Source organism: Danio rerio, chromosome 2, assembly GCF_049306965.1.
Source record: "Danio rerio strain Tuebingen ecotype United States chromosome 2, GRCz12tu, whole genome shotgun sequence".
Lineage (NCBI taxonomy): Eukaryota > Metazoa > Chordata > Actinopteri > Cypriniformes > Danionidae > Danio > Danio rerio.
Genome location: NC_133177.1, coordinates 40618346 through 40641745, shown reverse-complemented (window position 1 = coordinate 40641745; position 23400 = coordinate 40618346). Strand labels below are relative to the sequence as shown.

At 36.1% G+C, this 23400-nt stretch overlaps 1 protein-coding gene and 1 long non-coding RNA gene across 7 annotated transcripts in view; both read left to right on the top strand.

The window, feature by feature from the left end:
- Positions 1–23400, top strand: part of insra (insulin receptor a) — a 105492-nt gene that overhangs the window by 28816 nt on the left and 53276 nt on the right. For 3 of the 6 annotated variants that reach the window (XM_073911788.1, XM_073911783.1, XM_005171260.6), the window contains 2 exons: positions 3567–3593; positions 8958–9506. In XM_073911788.1, the coding sequence (XP_073767889.1) occupies positions 3567–3593; positions 8958–9506 (576 nt within the window). 6 annotated transcript variants of the gene reach the window in all.
- Positions 12154–16362, top strand: LOC141378614 (uncharacterized). Its single transcript, XR_012393491.1, has 2 exons — positions 12154–15044; positions 15202–16362. It is a non-coding gene; the product is annotated as an uncharacterized lncRNA (long non-coding RNA).

Genomic DNA, 23400 nt, shown 5'->3' with positions numbered 1-23400 from the left:
TATATGAATACAGTTACATAAGATAGTTTGAATAGAAATATTCAACAGTATAACAATTTTTAGCTCTAACAATATTCAGGTACAGAAATTGAATAACCACAATGCAAAAAATGATTTTCTTACTTGGTTTTGTTCCGTCACGTCATCCAAGTGGACGCTGCACACTGGTGGTGGTTTGGAGAGACCCCCCTCATGATTGTGACGCACTTTGGGTGTATGGCCAAACACAATAGATCTGCTATATAAATACACATTGCTTACTTACTGCTTATTGCTTACTGTAGTCTAATGTAATTCTCAACTTTTTATCAATTGCTAGTTTACATGCGGTTTGTTCACACGTTTTCAAATAGATGCAGACTGAGATCAAAACTTCTGCTAATCATGCAAATTCTTGAGCAACAACTGTTTTGCTTTTAACTTCTGATTAGAGTGTGTAAACTGAGTCTCACACTGTTGAGTGGTGGAAACTCACCCAGTGAAATTGTTCTTCTCACCCAGTTTGAGGACACTACAGCAGCTGGTGTGCAGGTGCATGTTTAAATCATCCTCCTGAGTCTAGACGCTCTGCTCTGCTCTCTGCTATTGGGTGCCCAATATTCTGTGCGCTAAATTTATTTCCTGTAACCTTTGTTGCAGTATTTTCTCGTAGGGGGAGGAGGTGGTATAGGAGTTTTGGTGTCACTTTTATGCCCCCAATGTATACCCGACTATAGTCTGAAAATATATAGCATTATGGTTAAAGGCAAATGTTAGTTCCCTAGTGAATTAATTACATTAAGAATTGCTGTATTTTAAAAGAATTTAAAAAGCTTTTAAAAATGTTATATTTAAATGTGCAAAAGAGTCATTATTTTATCAAATATATGATAAATCATTATCACTCCAAAATTTAGAAAAATACTCAAGACAGAAATGTGTGAATTTAATGTTTAATGTAGTCCGGCAGATTATGCATGATCATATTCCTCAATGAAATCTTTAAAATGTGGTTATGAATGAAGATGTGAAGTTTGGTTTGAGAGCTGCTGAGGTGGAGATTAATGCCTCAGTTTAAAAAAAATCAAATTTTGAGAAAACGGCTTTTAAAAGTTTGTATTCTGGTTGAAATCTGCATACACAAACTGGAAGTGTGACAAATTAAACTCTTAGAGGGATTATTCACTCAAAACTAAATGTCCTGTCATCAGTTACTCTCTCTCCACTCGTCAAAAATTCAGTTTGAGTTTTTTTTTTTTTTTTTTGATGAACACAAAATAAGCTATTTTGAAAAATCTTGGAAACCTGTAACCATTGACTTCCATAGTATTTGTTCTTACTACTATGGATAGTATTAAATAGCATTTGTTTTTCTTACTATTAGTGGTGAAACAATTCTCGCTGTTCGGCTCACATTTATTTTTTTTACCCACGGATCAGACCATTTTTCAGATCAAAAAAAAAAGGGAGGAGACAAATGTAATTTGCTTTCCATTTATTAAAAAAGCAGTACTGCTAGACATGTTTGAAACTTAAAAACAAAACTTAGAACCTGTAATTTTATTAAACATTTAAATTAGTAAATAATCAGCTGAATAAAAATAAGTGGTAAACTATTCAGTACTGTTACTGATGATGCTAAATCTATAAATCTAACATTATAATTTGTACAACCCATATTTAGTTTAGTCTTAATAAATGATTCAGTTAATCACTCATAGAACTTGCTTCATGCTTCATTGCTAGATGTGTCATTTTGAAGAATTATTCAGTGGCATATTTTTGACGACTAAATGTCGCCACTTATTGGTTAAATAATGTAATTGCTGCTTACAACTTTCATTTTTGAGCATCAAGTTAAATGCATATGGTGGTGATTGTAATCTTTATCATAAACATCAGTTGTTTTATCTAAATTATAAATTGCTTACACTGAATGCATCAATGCAGTCCAAACAAGTAGTGACAGAAAACACCTTTAAAAACCCACCACATCCTAAATAACCTACCACAACTTCTTCTGTCATCATTATATTTTGCAGGAAAGCCTAAATACTTTCATACATGTGATTTAAATGATGCGAGAGGTGATAGTTACACATCTAGGATTAATATTCAAAAATAAATAAATAAATAAAAATAATAACAATATGAGCAATATCACACAAGTAGCAGTGCGATATGGCTGTAAATCAGCACTGGTGGGAGGCTAGTGTTTAAATGATTCTCTATAGCGTAATGTGAAGCGGCCCTTCTGGTGTGTGACCCTCTTAAAGTGATGACAAAAAAACAGAATTTTGCTTACATTTTAGGATTATAAGGCTGAACGGGACATGAAATGCCATCCGTCTACAGAGATTTCTCCCTACAGTCTATTACAGTCTACAGTATTTCTCTGTTGCCGTCGGTATTGTGACGGGTGCCAGGTGTCCCAGCGTTTACCGGGAGATTTTATGGAATTAAAAAAAAGGGGACAGAAACTATTTCGCTTTTCTTATTGGCCTTTATGCGTTTCTCCCAAGTGCTGTCGACTACATACATGCCAGTCAACGACAATGAGTAGGCAAAAGGAAAAGAAAAATACACTCAAACATCCGTCACAAAATAAAATGTTACATTATTGAAATAAAAGTATGATACAGCGGTAGAGTGACCGTCACACTTTTCCCTTAAAGCTCACTAAGCTGAACTGAGCTCCTATACATGCGTGCTTACATATCAAAGGTAAAACAACCACAGGAAAAGTCCTCTTAAAGGGGACATTTATACACAATACATATCAAACAATAAGCGACCGTTACAATATCACAATAATTAACCTAGAAAAAAAACAGCAATTACTGACTTACTAGACTGCTTTTTTGTTTGCGATGAGGAACGAGGCTGAATCCAGCTTATTCGCAGCTTCTTATGGACTTTGACCAGTCCACCTTAAAAATCGCGACGCTTTCGTTTTTCAGCTCAGTTTTCGTTTTGTTTTTTGCGCGTTCAGGAAAACGCACTAAGCAAGGGCTTATTATGCGTTCCTGGCGCCATCTTGTGGATAGACAACGTCAACCGTCTTTGGCCGCCGACGAGCCCTCTTAGAAATTGTAAATATTTTAAAATAGGCACTATTCTTACAAATGTACTGCATTGTTGCAATCTAAACAACTACATTCTCGACTAAAAAAAGCCTCAAAAGTACATTTTGTTGTCTAACAAAAGTAATATTTGTCGAAATGTAGCGTCTTTGCTTGCTGCCTGTATGTGGGCAGAGTAATACACAATGAAGGGTGAGAAGGCTTTTGTGTGATGTTACTGGCAAAATATTGCACGGCTATCAGCCAATCAGATTCAAGAACCAGACAGAACTGTTGTATAAATATATATATATATATATATATATATATATATATATATATATATATATATATATATATATATATATTTATTAATATATATTAATCTGCGGGTCACGTGTGTTCCGAACCATGGGTTGTGATTTCATACGAATCACAGATTAACCCTGATCCAATACACCTTTACCTGCTATAGATGTCAATAGTTACAGTTTTCTAACAATTGTTTTTCTTTGTGATCAACAGAAAAAGAAACCACTGGAACCACTTACAGTTGAGTAAATTTCTTATTTTTGGGTGAACGATCTCTTTAAAATTGTATTTTGAATAGATTCTTTGCATTAAGCTAAAACAAGCAAAAACCTATAAATTTCAGTTACTTGGGGTGTCTGAAAGTATAAAAAAAGTTTAAAGGATGCACAATCGTTTCATATCTAGAAGAAAGCAAGGATTGTAAAAAGTAATAATCAGTTTGTTTGATATTATTATTATTATTCAAAAAATAGTAATTTACCTGCAAGATTCTTTCCTAAAAAGCCATATACATGAATTACAAGTAGATGAATGCAAACCAGTGGAACCTCAAAGAGGAAGTGGGACATGAGGTGTAGAGACACACCTCCTTTTCAGACTTCTGCTTTTTTATGGTCATACTCGGTTCCTTCCTGTGTCCTGCATGGTTCAGATGTTTGCTATTGTTTGTTTTGTTTTGGAGGAAAGTGAACACTTTGTGTGCTTTGGCTGTTTCCCGCAATTATTTATTTTTTTGTTTAAGAACATTTGCATCATAAATCTTCTGACATAAGATTTATTCAACTCTCAATGGTGGCTGCTAAGGCAAACACACTTCTGCAGATTTCAATCGATATGTGAGGTCTAAATACACTTTTTAGGTCCGTAACTAAGCAGGGCTATAGAGCTCTGTTTGAGGACGTCAAAGCTTTGGCATAAATCACAATGGTCACCTTTTGACTTAAAAAATGTTTTAAAGTTTATTTCAAGCTGTTATAACGTATTTTATTTTAAAAAATAATAATAAGGCTTCATTACTTAAACAAGTTCTAACTTATGTTTTTGATGTTTTAAAATGAAACCTGGCTTGCATTTAGAGGCAGATTTACTAGAAAGATTTACACAGATCATCTTTTATTTTATTTCATTATTTATCAAATTTGGTCACAAACAAGAAACGCAGATGATAATGTGCATGTAATCTACTAATCACACAAACACACAATAAATTTTTAGGGCATTAAATAATGGCACAAATACCAGTACCCACAAACCTTTATCTGTAAATCGCCTAGCGTAATTTTTTTAGATACTTTTCTTCATAAATCTTGTCTGAATCTGAAAGGTAAACTCCTGATGTTTCTAAATCATTACTCATGTTTTTAGTGTTATGTGATCCATCTGTTATGAATGTAGTGTTATTAGGATCCTTCTAGTAGAATCATTCTGTTATGATTAATTGCTTCACAGAAAACTTTTATAATTTTATTATTATTTTATTTATCTTCAGATTACAATAAATTCAAAACTCTGCGGCTAGAATACTCACTCATACCAAACGTTTCGCTCGTATAACCCCAATCTTGCACAACCTCCATTGGTTCCCAGTTGCATACTGCATTAAATTCAAAATTCTCCTCATTGCATTTAGATCCTTAAAATGGCCTAGCTCCCTCTTATCTTTGCAAAATGCTTGTCCCCTACACCCCTACTCGCTCTTTACGTTCCTCTGACTCTGGCCTTCTTGCTGTCCCTCGGGAGCGCCTCTCTTCAATGGGGGGCAGATCATTTAGAGTTATTGCACCCAAACTCTGGAACTACCATGCTCACTCCGTTCTGCTAACAATATCTCAGAATTCAAATCTTTACTCAAACTCGCTGATTTTCTGAATGCTTCACTTCTGATCTGACAAACTGATCACTTTAACTGATCCACCTACACTCTGCTCATTTGTGTCTTAGGTCTTCCAGTTTGTTATATTTGACTTCCTGTATGTTTGTTTATCTAATGCTATCTCTACATTTATCTGCTTGTACTCTTGTCTTTTATTGTCGCATTCTTTGTAAAGTGTCCTTGAGCTCTGGAAAGGCGCTATATAAATAAAAAATATTATTATTTTATTATTATTCAGCTTCAAATTACAGGAATGAATCAAATGTAAATATATTTGCATTGAAATATATTAGTTTCCAAAATCTTGACCATTACTGTAAATGTGTTAAAGTTTATAAACATTATAGCTTCCCTTTTCTCATTTTACACTTTGGATCCTTAAACAAAAATGTTCCTGTATTTGCAATTCATAATATTGTTATTCATTATGTTATATAACATGCTATTGTCAAAATTTCTTTAGTATCTTAAAAAAAATATAGATTATTCGTCTTTTTTTTTTTTTTTACCAAATTTGACATGCAAGATTAACCCATGCCTTTTTGCTTAAAGATGAAGACCCCACTCAATGTTTGTACTGCACAACTTCCCTTAAGCCTGGTTTGTACTTATGCATCGAGTGATTAGTGTGACTCACGGTGCATGCCTTACGTGTTGCCATGCATTTACACTTCTATGCGCTGTTTGTGTTTCTCTGCAATAACACTTCTGAAACACTAGCTGGCAGTAAGTGTTTATGTTCGTTGGTGTCGAGTTTCTTCGCTGGTGTTTTTTTTTTTTTGACACTACCTTATTGTAGGAGTAGCTCAAACTTGCTCATTTTGAGGCTGGAATCTGCAAACGTGCAACAACTTTAATCATAAGGTAAACACAAAACAAAACTTTCCATCTGGAGCTACTTCACAGGACCCTACACTTGTAAACACTCGCTTCATCAGGCTCGCTTGGCTCTCGGTCCTGCCCACACTCGTCATTGCCAAGCCGACCAATCACAGAGCTTGCGCTATGCGTCAGTGTAACGTGTAGTTACATTTTTTAGAGGTGCGCGTCAGCCACGGCAAGGGCTATGTCAGCCTTTACCTTAAAACACATTTACTAGACTGTCAGGCTTTTAATGATTCCAGAAGGCTTTTTAATGAAATGAACTCTCTTAAGGTCATTTTTAAAAAGGTGACCTCAGGAAAAACTTTTGAATTTTTATCATTTATTAACACTAAACATCTTCTTTAATTCATGTATTCGTTTGTTTGTTGTTTTTAATTGTATATTTATTATTGAAATGTTCTTGCCATGAAAATAGCCTTGGTAGCTGATATTAAATAAAAAATTTCATTACATTATATGGATTATTTTTTAAACACGCAAAGCTTCGCAGATAAAATGCACAACTAAAGCACCTGTCTATTAAAGTAATGTTGCTAACCTCCTTTACCTTCCATTACTTAGATTTAAGTTTGTAGATCATAATACAGGGATTCATTTATAAAATGAATATCTACACACACACACACACACACAACAGTCAACAAGGGCACCATCCCTTTCATGTGCTTCAATGCCACTTTTTTCAAGTGTTGGCATCCCATTTGTACATAGTGTAGCAGCAGTACTGTGCTAAAAATAAGTGTAAGTGTAAGGGTATTACACATTGTATCGTGTGTGTTTGTGTGTGTTGGAGAGAGACAAAAAGGACACACGTGTCATTAGGGTTACTCTACTACATGCTTCAGCTTCCTTGTGCTTCAAAACTTCCGGACTGCCACATTTATGAATCCCTGCGGTGAGGCCACTGTTATAACTAGTGTAAACAAGTAGCCAGTGCAGGGTATTTTTGACCTTCACAGTGCCTCATGCTGGGACTGACCAGTGTTTGAAAAGGTTGACCGTGCATCTGAGTTCATGTATGCGTGTAATTCGCGTAAACCGTTGTGGAATCTTTAAAGTCATGAGCAGCAGGGGCCGTTTTTTTATTTTTATTTAAAGGCCAACACCACATGCTAGTCTCCAATTAACTACGTTACATTCGAGGAAATCTTACCCTGTTTATGTTGATGTAGTTATTGTTATTAATTATATATTAACACCTCAGCTGCTGTCATTTTGTTTTTAACAGTGATTCTGCAGTGTGCTGTATATTCCTGAACGACTTTTATAATTCAGTTAATGCTGAATAACAGAAAAATGTGAGGATTTGTGAAGTTTATTTTAATAAGTTAGTTTAGGCTTGACAATTATAATATATGGTCATAGTAAATTTCATCATAAACATTTTGTTTTGTTTCTTAGATACTGATTTATTCCGTTTTCTGTTCTTTAAATTTAAAGGATCTGGAGTGAGGGGACGTAAAACACCTCTTCAATACCTCTTTTTGTAAAGCCCTTTGTTTTGTTAATGGTTACTGTATTGTAATGATTAGGGCTGCGCAAAATATCGCTTCATCAGTGATATCGTAATGTGCAAGTCCGCAATTGTCAAATTGCAGGCATCTGCAATGTAGTCGGGATTACAGTTGACCAGACATTACAGTTAACAACAGAGTAATTTCAAATTTTAACCTTAGAGTGAACACTTATTATTTGCATGTGCTTTTAAGACCTGTGACTGTAAGAATTTGAAGCAAATTTAAGCCATTTGGCCACAACAAATGAAATGTCTGTAGCTTAAAGATTAATTGTACATATATGGAATTATTTACTCGATTAAAACAATAGTGTTATAATCATTATCATTATTATTATTGTTATTATTATTTTTGTTATTATACAGTGATTATTTAATTCCTATTTCCGAATACTCTTTGACTCCCCAGAAAATCATAAATGATTGTTTAATTGCATCTTTTCTCTTTTGTATTTAACGTTGCTTGTATGTCCAAAATCGAGCAGCCCTTGTAATGATTACCTGAAATTTGACAATATGTCTTCTGTTTTTTCTACAATAATTTTTTGACCCGATGTGTCTATTTTAGTCCGATCTTTAATTGTAATAAAAAATAATAACTTTAGTTGACGATTGTGTCAAAAAATGAAATTATAGCAAATTTTCAAACATGGGCAAAAATTAAAGCTGTAAACTTAATTTTGAGTAGTACATTTATAATTAAATGTACCTTACAATTAAGTGTAAATGTTGTATAAATATATATGTTGAGCTCTTACTTTGAGGAAAAAAATATTTGAAAACTTGCAAACATCAGAATTTTAACCATCTAAAAATGCTTACATTTTACCTTGACATCTTATTATAAAAATGATTCGTGAAAATTCTCAAATTGATGAAATTGTAAGTATTAAATTCAATTATTAATCATTTGATAAAAATCCATCGTCTATCCGTTCACCCATTCATATTGTCCTATTACCTCTGGGTGTTTTCTGTTGATTCGATACGCATCTCCCCAGCTGTATAGCTCATGCACTTATGAAGCAGCACTGGAATGTGAAAAGCTGCGGGACGAGCTTTTATTATCTTCATTAACCATGTTTGTGTCATCTGGAAAGCATCAGCTCAAAGACAGAAAATTGAACTGTGCGACACAAAACTTTATGTACTACAAAATAATTTTTTATGGCTCTCTCTTTATGATCTCCTTTATTGCCTTCTATAGAATACATTTTTGCATTACTCTTGTATATGCACTCATTACTGCCTAAAATCCTTTCAGTTAAAGGTCATCATCTGCAATCCATTTTTACCAATTAACGTTTCACCATCTTCTTTGTTGTTGCAGTTTGCTCAAGTAAAGACATCCGAAATAACGTGACCAACCTGCGGGTGCTGGAGAACTGCACTGTTATCGAAGGCCACTTAAAGATCCTGCTCATGTTCACCACCAAACCAGAGGATTTCCGTGGCCTGAGTTACCCCAAGCTGACGGTAGTGACGGACTACCTGCTCCTGTTTCGTGTTTACGGCCTGGAGAGCCTCAGTGACCTGTTCCCCAACCTAACAGTGGTGCGTGGCAATAATCTGTTCTTCAACTATGCGCTGGTCCTCTTTGAGATGCTGCAGCTGAAGGAGATCGGCCTTCACAGCCTGATGAACATCACTCGCGGAGCCGTGCGTGTGGAAAAGAACCCGGACCTCTGCTACCTCTCCACCCTCGACTGGTCCATGATCCTGGACTCTGTGGAGGACAACTACATTGTGGCCAATAAGAATGATCGGGAGTGTGGAGACATCTGTCCAGGCACGGTTCTGGGCAAAACAACATGCCCCCTCACCACCATCAACGGCGACTTCAGCGAGCGCTGCTGGAACCAGAAGTACTGCCAGAGAAGTATGTAGCCTTTTATTTGAGATTTATTTGTGTTTAAATAGGGGTGCGCATGAAAGGTTGGATATTCTGTCTGCAATAATTGTTGGAACACTTTAGAAAACACTAAGATAAGCACTAAGAATGCCAACTGAGGGTGGTTTCACACTTTTGGTGAACATCAGGTTTCATTTGACATCAGAGTTTAGTTTGCTTAGTTAATGCATGGGTGTCAAACTCAATTCCTGGAGGGACGCAACTCTGCACAGCTTTGCTCCAACGCTATCAAATACAGCTGATCCAAATAATCGAGATGTTCTAAAGAGTTATGAACACCTTAATTATTTGGATCAGCTGTATTTGATCAAGGTTGGAGCAAAACTTTGCAGAGCTGCAGCCCTCCAGGAATTGAGATTACACCTATCGGTCACTGGGATTGCTGTCTTCTGAACTTGTGAGCCTGTGTCCAGGTGAAAAGGGGAATTTGGGGTGGAGTTTGTGAACTTTTGTACGGTTGGCTGAAGTCAAAGGTGAAGGATGCACTTTGATGAAAACTGAAACCAAATTCATATTGATTGTCATTATTTGTTATTTTATTAAATATTATAATTTTAGAAGGCTTTGTAAATTTAATTCGATAACTTGAATCAGGGGTGGGCAAGCTTGGTTGTGGAGGGCCAGTGTCTTGCACAGTTTAGCTCCAACTCAACTATCAAACATGTCTGCTTATAGATTTCTAGTGATCTTGAAGCCACTAGCAATGTTTCCTTCCAAAAATGCAAATTAACTTTATGCGCCAAACTGGATTATTGCATAAAAGATGTGCGAATAAAGCAGCATTTGCATCTAAGAGTCACTTCCTGATTATCTGGTGCCAAATATCAACAGTAAAAACGCAATGTGCTACAATAAAAGAATCTGTGTGAATCTTTTCTTTATTTAATAAATGACTTGTGCCTCAGAAGACAATCCTGACACACTGTTAACATGCGGTGGCGTTTGTAGGCTTGAGACGCAGAGCACAGATGCTCTTGACAGTTCTGGAGGTATTTAATAATATAAAAACACTAATACTGAGATGGTTAAGGTGTTTTAAAATGAAAAAAAAAAACACATTTCAGATGTTTTACAATTTTCTCAGCCTGTTGGTTTGTCCATTCGCACTCATTTTTATCATCACAGGATCTCTTATAACAAAATCGCATGACTTTTTATTTTTTATCAATATGTTTTTTTTATCATTTTAAAATCGCATGACTTTTTAATGCGCATACTGGAATTTGTTCAGTAAAAGTGTTTCCATCATAGTTTATGCGCATATCTTCTTATTTAATAAAAAGTTAATCCTACTCATTAATGCGCATACATTTTTTATGCACATTTTCAGAATTTCTGCGCATCTTGGCGTTTCCATCAACTTTTTTTATGAGCATGTCCAAAATGGGCTTAAAAATAAGTGGATGGAAACGTAGCTACTGATTAGCATGTTCATGTATGTTTGATAAGCTAAACTATGCAGGACATAGTAAAGTCTAGGTAGGAGACAGCTGTGGACACGCACATTAATGTAGAGTCATTTTTGTAACACTGTATAACAATAATTAAGATTGTTACAGTACTGTGACGGTTAGGATTAGTGTTGGGTTGGGGGTAAGTGATAATAAAGTACAATTAATTGGGTAATTAAAAAAATAACATAAATATTACAAGGTAAAACTATTGTTTTTAGATTTCTGTGACGGTTGGGTTTAGGGTTAGGGTATGAGTAGCCATTAATAAAATACAATAAATGGGACGCTGGCCCTCCAGGACCAAGTTTGCTTACCCCTTACTTAGATTAAACCAATTAAAAAAAAAAACAAGCCAGTAAAATAGCCACATTTTATTGACGGTGAAGTTCGATAGGGTGTCATACCTATTGCAAAAAGCTTTAATAATTACTACAAAGAAAAGTGCGGTTCAGTGCAACGCAGCATAATATTTTTGGCACATATAGAAAATTACATTTTTGGCTAATAATTTTCAGTGGCAGAAAATTCGGTTTGTGCATCCCAAGTATTTATGCATTTAACTTACTTGGCGAGAGATCGTTTATCTTATTGCTTAATTTCAGCAGAAAACAGCACCTGTCATTCATTTAAACTTTTACATTACTTTCCTAATAAATAGACACATTTGCATTCAGTTAGCACACTAAAAATATAGTTTTGTTTTCAACCTGACCCATTGAAAAATCAGCATCCAGACATTTCTCCCATGCCACCATTACCAAGCCACATCTGCCATTGTGATGATGCAAACTTAACAGCGTTCAGATCTGTATTTTCTTGAGCTTGACATTCCCTCACTATATATTGCAACAGCAAGAACACAGCTTAAACATTTTTATTCAACTAGGCATTTTTATCACTGCATTTACATAATTTGTTTATAATGAGAATATGGCAATATTCTGATTACAGATTACTTCATGTAGACAAAAGCAAATGCTATGCTTTCACTTGAGAACTGTAATACAAGTTGTCCAAACTTAAAGTAAAAGTCATTACATCAAATAATAAGCTGTTATGTGTATTGGACATAGTGCGTTTATTATTATTGTTAAGAGAAAAAGGTTATATGCTTATATGCCTGTTTTTGTGTGTGCGCGTGTGTGTGTGTGTGTGTGTGTGTGTGTGTGTGTGTGTGTGTGTGTGTTTTTTAACATGTTTTTACATTCTCTCTTTGCTTTGCATAAATGCTTTAAATGTTTTTTGTTTTGTTTTTGTTTTTTATGTTTTCAACTAAAAGGCAAATGCATAAGATTGTTGTGAATATGGCTTAACAATTGTGTTGGGAAATATTGACAGCAATAAAAAAAGAAAATCTTCCTTCTCATTAACCTAATCTCAGTAAAAGAATCTTTTTTTTTTATAAGCTTGAATATTCAATGGAATAGTTCAGGCAAATGCCAATCCCTGCTTTCAAACCCTCCCACTGAATGCCCTTGCACCCTCGAGAGGAATTCGCCTCCCCTCCGTCATCCGATAATCATTTAATTTCTCCATTTTCACTGGCGCATTAGGGTAATAATATTTACATTACCATAGAGTCTTGAGATGTTTTGAGAAGTGAGCGGAAAGTTGTCAGGCCTCTGTGTGTGTGTGTGTGTGTGTGTGTGTGTGTGTGTGTGTGTGTGTGTGTCAGAGCGTGTTGGCAGTACATTCACTGGTTTCTTTCAGCTGTAGAGATGGCCAACACCAACCATGCTGGAAGCAACAAGTCAGGTGATCGGCTACAGTTAAGTAAGCCAAGTTTCTGTGTCAAAGCATGAACCATGGTCCAGATTATGATGCAACCGCTCTATTTGTGCAGTAGTTTGGGGTGTGGGTGGTGCTTTGTGTAGGTGTTTGTGCCTTTTCTACCTGACTGGATCGGTTGTGAGTCTTGAACCAGTTACAGCGTTAACTAGTCATTTCTCGACCTACAATGAGTTTGAACATACGGAAGAACTTTGCATATTGGTGCAATGCCCTTTAGCTTGCATAATTACGCAACACATGGGAAACATCATGCAACTGTTCTTTGAACCAGCAACTTAGTGTTGTGTGTGTTCAGGCATGACCCTTTTTGGTTTGGAAAGGGTCTTTTTTATGCCCCACCTTAAAATGAATAGATTTGATCAATCTTCTGTCTACCTGTGTTCATTTGCACAGATGTGTGACATTAGTTTTCAGGCAGAACTCCCTTTGTCTTAACTTGAAGATGGTCCTGAGTCATATGCGGTGACCAGAATAGATGCACAGTGGTGTTCTTTTGATTTGTGCTAGTTTCCTAGCTACCATCCAAACAACACAGCAACACGCTAAAGCCATTCCAGTGCCAAAATGTAACTCTAATATTGGCATTACTTTACACATCATATTTACTGCTCAAAGTTGAGACACCCAATTTTGCTGTCCCCAAGAAAATACAAAATCACATTTTTTATGTGCATAGAAAACATATTCAAATGTAACTAAATATTTAAAGGTGCTGTATGTAAGTTTTCGACTCTTCTAAAGCATAAAATACCATAATATGTTTGCAGATATTTAAGAAACATGCTGGTAAACAATGCTTGAGTCAGATGTTCTGCTTTGAACGTGCCAGAACGCTGTCTTTGTTTTGGTTCTTTTAACCCACCTACTGCCTCTTCAGCCAATTATTTTTAGCATTCTTGGATTCCCTTAGTGGAAAAACAGTGTATTTCATTCATTTAGTCAAAAAGGCCTTCAAAGCATGCGCCCATGACTGAAATGTGACAGTACCAGCCTCCTAAATGAGATGCAGATTCAGAGTACCACATGAGGTGGTTATAATTAGAAAATAATATAAATATTACAAACACAACCATTAGGTGAGCAGGTTACATTGTAACCCAGTATCCTAAAAATACATAACCCAACACGCTTTATGATGAAATTTGCAAAGATAAGCAATTTGGCTGTTTGCATTAGACGAAACACGACAGAAATTTAAATACAGACATTCAGAAGCTCAGAATATTGTTACTGCACTGCACTCCAGCCAAATGGCAAGTTTTATGTTATCTAATTAATACATATTAAACCTCTTTAACATTATTAAATGTACATGCTGAATGATTGATATTTGTTTACTTGGCTCGAACTGAGTCACAGTTAAGTACAATTTGAAACGGTTTATTTTATTCTCAAGATCTGAGGTGAACTATCCATTGCTGCTTCCATGACAATAAATGTCAGGTAAAATGGCATTCAAACTCACATTATTAACAATGATTAAAGCACATGAGGTATAACTGAGGTGATCAGTGTTCATGTGTAAGAAATGTAGAAGCCGTTTCTTTCTTTCTTTTAATTCAGGTGTTGGTTAGGACCTTTTAGTATGAAAAATATTACTACTGTAACGTTCCATTGCTTTTAGTTAAAAAGCGGTACAAATCAAATCAGCCTTTAGGCTTGATAGTCAGGCACAGTCGCATCAATCTGGCAATCTACGCTTGCGTGGACTCGTCAGAGGAGGAGCCGAGTGAAAATCTAGGAGTGCAATACCTAGTTCAACCACTGGGTGTCAATCAGCATTTTTAACTATAAAAGTCATTTTTCGCTTAATTTAAGCTAGTAAAATGTCAAAATTGGTGAAATAGTGTTTTTGTTTATCAATTTATTTCTTCTGGCCTGTACTTATCTGTATAAGTAACTGACAGTACTAAATGGTAAAAAAGCAACTAAAATGTTACTCTAAATTACATATTTACATTTTATGGGTCATAAATATTGCATTCAATAATTTGTTTATGACCAATAATACAAATGCAGAAATTATACATTTTTAATAACAGGAACAAATGTCTTTTGAAAATGCATTAAAACATGTTTAATAATATTAAATCACCTACCTTAGTGAGCGTAAGAGAATTTCAAAAGGATTGAAAAATCACATTGACCCCAATCACAATCTTTAAAAGTATATAAACTCCTTATGTTTTGAATAACAGACAATCTTTATCTGTTTTGTGTGTGTGTGTGTGTGTGTGTGTGGGTGTGTGTGTGTGTGGGTGTGTGTGTGTGTGTGGGTGTGTGTGTGTGTGTGTGTGTGTGTGTGTGTGTGTGTGTGTGTGTGTGTGTGTGTGTGAGTGTGTGAGTGTGTGAGTGTGTGAGTGTGTGAGTGTGTGAGTGAGTGAGTGAGTGAGTGAGTGAGTGAGTGAGTGAGTGAGTGAGAGACAAACTCCCTGGAGGTGATGAATGCAGGACGAATGATAAGCTGAAGTTCTTGTTTTACATGCCTTGATAAAATCCTTGTTCGGGCCGCTTTTACTCACGTCTGGTGGCAGTTGGACATCTGGGGATGGAGTTTTTGGCCAACTGCAGGAATTAAAAAGCATTGTCTAGTAATAGAATCAGTCCTGGCCCGCTGCTCTGCCTGTGGTGTCGAACTTGTGGTCAGAGGTCCAATACTGCAGCAACTGTATTAAACCACAGAGCTCCAAAGAGCAGATACTGTATGAAGGTTGTTTTCAAACAACTTTCGTTTGTGTATGTTGCACTGACCTTGTGTTTTTTTTGTGGACTGCAGGAGATATTTTATTCATCTATAATGGATTACAAAGCTGTTGAATCCATGATGTCTCGTTTTGCATATTGTTTTGTGAAATTAGCAGAAAAAATGACAGACTGTGCAAAATCTGTACATTCTATTCAGCTCTGAGAGCTTTCTCAGCCATTTGGCACTTGCTAATTTTGGCAATAAGTCATGTCTCATTTTCATCATACATGCTGCAACATGCCCAAAAACGTTGTATCTGGGCACTGTTCATGTCTATATATCAAGAGATTCTTGTTCAAATTAGTTACAGTGTCAGCCGTGTTCTGCAGTGTGACACACTTTAAAACTTTTACTCATGTTCATATATTTATTCATGTAATATCTGTGCAGTTTATTAAAAGAAGTATTCAAATAATCATATCGATTCCATTTCAAATAAACATACTATGGATACTACTACGTTATACTTTGTTTCAGTGCCTTAGCAACATAATACCAGATAAAAACTAGGCCACTGACATTCGTCATGGTTCATCCAATCACAGCTGGTCGGCCGATACACATTACTGTTTACACATGGCATTGACATTTAACTCAGATGTGTCTCCTGTGACCACTTGTGATCAGATTGTCTTGAAAGGAGAGCTTTTAAATTCATAACCGCTTACATCACTTGCTATCAGTGTAATGCTGCATAAAAAAGACACAGAAAAGGTGCTACACTGGTCTGGTACTCGTGTGTGTGTGTGTGTGTGTGTGTGTGTGTGTGTGTGTGTGTGTGTGGTGTGTGTGTGTGTGTGTGTGTGTGTGTGTGTGTGTGTGTGTGTGTGTGTGTGTGTGTGTGTGTGTGTGTGTGTACTTGTTATTAAGTTATTAATATTAATGCTAATCATTTTGGAATTAAGCTTCTATATTGACATTCATTATGTATATTAATGAATCATATGCTTTCACCTTTCTGTCACAGAAATAATTAGCTTATTTTTAAAGTGTTTAATACAAACAGCATAGTAAATGGCTGTTTCTCAATATGCATTCTTCAGCGGTCTTACATCCTCATGTTCTCGTGTGATGTCATCATCAGCTGCCAAACTTCAGTTCCAATACTCAAGACCGCAAGAACAGAGGTTGTCTGAAACTTCCCGGATGTGTTCTTGATATCGAAGATGCACCGATGCAGACTTCAGCACGGATCTCGCTTTAGAAGTCCCAGAAGTCATTGCGACTTAAGGTGTGAAGCGCAGTTTATATAGATTTATTATTTACATCAGGAGTTTCCCTAAATGAAACAGTGATTATAAACATTACCATCGACACCTTAATAAAGGAATAAACACATTAAGGGTGTTTATTTGCTAAAATTGGTATTCAAATCTGTTTTATTTATATTGTGCAACGTATATTTATTATGTTTTTATGCATAGTATATATTTTGAAAAGGGGAAAAGAATAAATCGTTGTATGAATACTGTAATGTTTAAATCATTTTCTTTTTAAAATGCTTGAAGGTCATGTGGCCATCAGGATGAACGCAACATCTCGTTTCTTACAGGACACGTTCTCTGTTCTTGTGGTCTCTCGGGTTCGTTCTTCCGAGGACACTTGGCAAGACCCGTCACCACAAGAACGCAAGTCTGTTCTCTGCGTTCTTGGAATTGAGAAACAGCCAATGTGTTTTGTGAGATATGGATACGAATAGAAATGCATAATATAATATAATATAATATAATATAATATAATATAATATAATTATATAATATTACCCCTTTGCATAAGCATTTACTCTTAAGTTTCTCTTCTCAAGTGCTTTGAGTATTTATTTACCCGAGGGTTAATTCATTGTTTACTTCATAAAAAATTCTTTGAGCCCTTTAATTTCTTTATGCAATTTATTGATGTTAATATTAGCGTGTGGTTCGTGAGTGTTCTTGCTCAATGTATCAGTTTAACAAGCTCCATAATCGAGCGCTAATCCCTGCAGGATTAAACTGTTAGTAAGGTGAGTTTTCCACGCTCATCAATCTCTCTACGGGGAGGATCTCACACATTCTGTCTCCCTCTCTGTCATTTGCTGAGGTCCCTCAGTCCTGTATGCGTCTTTGCATAACGTTGAATCACATTAAGAGCTTTTGTCTTACATGCATGTCTGTCCAGCTGCTGGATTTCAATAGGCATCTAACTGTGTCCCTTGCCCTCAATCCCGATCCACGTGGAGGGAGTTGCAGAGCTGCATTGCTTAATTCTGTCTGTAGGTGATCTGCGACGACTGCAGGCGTGCACTATTGCCTGTGTCTGATCCGGAGAGAGAGGAAAGTTACTGAGGACGGTCAGACCAGCAGGCCTTTCGCACAGCTGCTTCTGAAAGAGGAGGAGGAGGAGGGAAAGAGATAGCAAGAAAAAAGCGACTGTGGTAACTGCACAGGGACGTGCAGCCAAAGTCTCTTTTGCAGATTTCCGCAGTTTCATTGGCAGCTGTACAAATGCGGTTTTGTTTCATATTTGGAATATTTTGAAAGTCTTGGCACTGTTTTTTCTTGAGCTGCTTTGCTCAGTGAGCATATTTTAGATCTTGGAAGCAGTAAAACTGATGTAAATCTATTGCTGTTGAGGAATTAATAAAGTCTGATTGTAGTTCAGGGCCTTTTTTGGAATTTTGAATGTCTGATGCTCACTTTTAACAACCAACCGCACTGAAATGAACTGAATAACCCAGTGTCCTCCTGTACGACGATACAGCAATAGCCCTGAATTCATTATGCCCAACAGCCGCCCTGAGGGGAACTAACCCGTTAAATGGGCAAATAATAGGGTAAACTGGAACCCTTGAAGAATGATGATATACTTGAATGGTTTTCTAAAGGCACACGTGTAATCGTGTACAGTACAAATGGGAAGAACATTGGTGATTTGGGAACACTTTTCTGCCTGTCCTTCAAACTTATGAAGTTCGCTTTCAGTCCAAAGTCCATGTTTTGTGTTAGATCTGTTAGTGGATCTAGAGTTGAGGCTTCTGTTCAGGCTGTCAGCCAGTGCTGAACGAGGCTGGGCTTTCCCCAACACTGAAGTTTTTTTACACACATTAGTAACATTAGTAACACAGCTGGGATGCAGAAAAGAACAGAAAGACTGACTGAAAGAACAGAAACACTGTATGTTGTTTAATGTTCAAGTCGTGGCTTGAACTGCATTTGGCTTAGCCATATTTGATTAGCAAGTATAGTATTTTTTTTAATAAGCTTTGAGTAGCCACTCATATCCGATTTGCAAGGCTCAGTCTGGGTCATATATTTTGTCTGACTGCTTGTGCACCCACGGCAATATTGAGGAAACTATTTTGAAAGCGTAGCTTCCCAAGTTACAGGCTACACATCAAGTCGTTAAATGACTCTACCCTTTTAAAAGAGCAGTTTCCACAGTACAAGCTACTAACAAAGCTACTAGCTCAGAAAAGCTCACTAGATGTTATTTTAGGCAGTGTTTGTTTTCAGATAATAAAGTTATTGAACTTTATTTAGTTATGTTTACCAGAACTAAATTATTTTAGTATTTGATTATTAGATAATCATTTTTATTTCTAAGTGAAAACAAGATTATTTTTTTGCACTATTTTAGACCCTTGGCAGATTTATTTGCTTGTTTAGAGGAAAATCTTTCTTAATTTTGACTTAATATTTCTGGAAACCAAAAATTGTGAACAATGCTGTTGGTTGGCTCTAAATTTCAAGATATGCTATTGGGTCAGTATTAGGGCTTGACCTAAAACAAATTATCTTAAAAAAATACCTAAGAAGTTGTCATGATATCATGTTTCATACCACTCAATATTGATAATTATTGAATTTTTTTAACAATCTATTTAGGAATATTACAATTTTTATTTAATTTATTTTGCTATTTAACCACTTTATTTTAATTTACCAACATTACCAAGGAACATTGTTTTAATAGTCAAAAACAAAAATATTTAAACTATCCCATCGCTTTATAATAAAATAAACATACTTTACGTGTTAATGAGACTCTTAAAACTTGATAAATAAAATTTTACAAAGTGTGCGCAATGGCAAAGGTTGATCAACATCTGTAATGTGTCAATAATAATGATACAGTAAACCACAAACTCTGTAAACAAAACAAATTATGGTCATCAAATCTGAGCTTACAAGTAAAGGAACTAATCATTCACAAATTGTGAAGTTGAATGACTACATTACTCACTATGCTAAAAACTCTTTCAGATGAAGGTGCTAGTGGCTTGGATGCACAAGAAAAGAAACCAAAAAGCTACTCTGACTACATCCTTGCACCCATTTTTTTTTTTTTATTTACAATCAAGCGTTTTTGCAGAGGATAACAAACGGACACACCATTGCTGTAGCAGGTTCAGTAATAATCATAACCGGTTATTACTGACGTCCTTTACCTCATATGCGCTCTGTCCCAAGGGGGGGCGATCGCGAGTATTTACATATAGTCTTTCACTAACATATACAACAAAAGCCCCTATTTCACTGAGATCGAGAGAATGAAAGTACTTCATTTCTCTCTCTCTCTCTCTCTCTCTCTCTCTCTCTCTCTCTCTCTCTCTCTCTCTCTATCTCTCTCTCTCTCTCCCCCCCCCCCCCTCTCTCTCTCTCTCTCTCTCTCTCTCTCGCTCACACACACACACACACACTGTGGCCCATTTGACCTGTTGGCGTGGCTTTTCTCCTCTCGGCTGTTTTACAGCGTTACTTCTGGATAAAGAAACGAGCAAGTGTCTGCAGAGTTTTCTCCACAGTGTCTATCATACATCAGTTGTAAGATCGCCCCTGCCGCTTATCAGTGTCATTAATCTGTGAAGAGCGCAGCGCGCACGAGCCAATCGCAACCGTTTTTGTTGAGGGTGTGACCAATCAAAGAGGTGTAAGAGAACTAGACGAGGATCAGAAAGTGAGCTGGATATTTATATTTGTTTATATTATTAGCTTAATGCTCGTTTTGTTTAAAGTTAAAGTTTATATATCCGACTGTTTGTATTAAATGACAAAATTGTATTACAAATAATATATAAATATTAATATATTCATACATTTTAATACAAGACCTGCTGCTGTGAAGAAAATAAAAGCAGCCACATTTTAATAAAACTATAGCGCTTCAATACAGAATCTTTTTTTTTTATTATCGATATTGACAATGGTGTTCGGTCAATAAATATCGATACTGATTTGTATTGCCTAGCCCTAGTCAGTATATATGACTCTTGACTTGGGAATGGAGGATAGGTTTTGAAGGAAAGCAACTCAATTTAAGGAGGAATTATTGCATCATACTGGATATAAATAGCATCATTTTATTGCTAGAAGTCATAGATTTTGCAATCATAATAAAGCATACATGATTTTGATCACTGTGTTTCTAAACACATTTTGTGCATGTGAAAATAAAGAGTTTTTTTAGCATGTATATTTGAACATGTGTGAACTCAAAGCCTCAATGCAGGCTACATTTTATTTTGTGTTTTTTGAAAAACCTTACATCTACACAGTGTTTTACTGTGGTTCTGGATACATTGGTATAGTAATGCATGCTTGCAAACGTCTGTCTATTCTGGTATTACTTTTAAAAATGGATCTGAATACGAACATCAATCATATTAATAGCATGAGAAATCAAGACGAAGGCTAGCGGAAAGGTTTTTAATGGAACTGTTTTATTTTTAACACGCTTTATAAGTGTAGACCTTGAGGAGTGGGATCCTTCCTGTAGTTTTTTTTTCCCTCATGCAAGATGACTCCAGATTCACACGCATCAGCGACCTTCGCGTCTCCATCCGTTTTGATCTCTGAGGACCTGTAAGGTTTAGAAAATAACTCACCTATGCTTCTGTTATTTATGTGCGGAAATGAGATCTTCTGTATATACTCGATGTTTCTCAGCGCTGCTTAGAAACGTGAGTAACTCTGGGGTGAAAGTGTGTATAAAGTGCACACAGGGGTGTTTCCTAAAGGAAGGACAGTCTACAGGAGAAGGCCTCACTACCACGTCCCGCTTCCCACTCAGTTGCCTGATTCTCCGGTACTAGAGGAAACACTGGCGCCAATTCAATCTCAGCATGGAACAATAGCTGTTGCTGAACTTCACAGAATGTTCGTCCCAATTGTTTCCAGGAATTGTTAGTTGGTTTCCTACTGGGAGGTTATGAATGGTCCCAGGAGCTGAGCTGCCAGACCCTCTGACCATTACCACCGACACCATTAGACAGGAACCAAACCCTTCCAGTGTGGTGCTTTGCTCTGAGGAGGATAAGATTGTTTTCTCCCAGAGTTCAAGGGAAGACCAAGGAATTTGTTAAGATCTGTACACGTGGAACGCGATTTGGGAGAATTAAAAAATGGGAACTTGATGTGAACTACTGAACACCATGCCAATCCCCTTTTTTACTGTTAGGTACAACTCCAATCCGCACGACTCTGTACTGCTTGTCTTGGCTCATTATCTTTTCCACTGTAGTTTGGTACTTTATCGATGTGCTGCCTCTACTAATGTACATTCTGGATTGCCTCATCCAGCTCTAGATCCACTTCTTTGATCATGCATGCAACGATTAACCGATTTTATTAACCACACTTTAATTCGTCATGGTAAATTGATCATAAAGGCTTTTCATCATTGTGTTTTTGCGCAGAACTAGACTGCTGCAACTATCAAAGTTAATCCCGCACACTGGATTAAAGACTAGTTTTAAGTATGGATTAAGCTATTAAGCCATCCACATATCCCGTCATTTGTACGTGCAAGTTTGGTATTTCCAATGGAGGTGTGGCTTCCACGTGCATATCAGCAGCAATGTGCAAGCAGCACGCAAGCGGCACATCACAGTCACGCTTTCTAGGCGCACCTTGAAAGAATGCTTCATACTTTAGATGGAATATAAAATTTTAAATTTCTAAATTCCTGGTAGTCCTCGGGCAGGCACTCTTTAGTTTTTGGTAGCACAAATCTAAATTTAAGAATTGAAGAATTTAATTATTGTTAATTGTTGTAGGCTATATATTCAATTTTTTAAATAACCAAAATTGCTTTGTCATTGCTTTTATATTCCCTTGTAGTTATTTTGGATTACTTGGTTTCTCCTTTATTATCAACAAGTGGATTTATTGCTGCTGTATCAGCAGCACAGCACATACATAATTATCCACTAGTGTTGCAGGAAGAGACTTAGATCAGTGCTTGCTGAAAAATGTACCAGTACTGCACACAGTGGAAATGAAAAAAAAATTATTATTGCATTTAATTGGACAAAATCTTAATAGAACAAAGTAAACTAGACGATTAGCCCCAACGTTTATAGAAATTATCTAAAAGCCAAAACTCAAAGCATTTCTTTAGTTCTTAAGAAGAGTAAGGAGAAAAAAAGCTCCTCAATTTCCTCTACAGAAGTAAATACATTGTTAAAACATTGGTTAAGATGAGACATAATTTTTGTCAGTTACAATAGTCAGTGTCAGATTATGCAATTTTGACTTCTTCCTGAATTTTTGTCATGTGAACATGAAACGTGTCAGACTTCATGTTTCATGAAGTTTACGTTTTAAATGGCAGGAGGTTTTAAAGCTTTTGTGCAATGCTTTAAACTATTAATTCACATTCAGATGACCATTGTTGTTACAACTTTCCAGTAGCATAAAATGGGTTCTAGTTCAGAGCAGGGGTGGGCAATATGAGCTAAAATTCATATCACAATATATCCCACTTTCTAAAATAGCTCTTATTTTAAAAATAATGATGCACTTTATAACAGGACTTTTATATATATAAAATGCATTGCATATGTGCAGTTGTATTATAGAAATACTCCTCACCATGAAACACATTCACACAATTT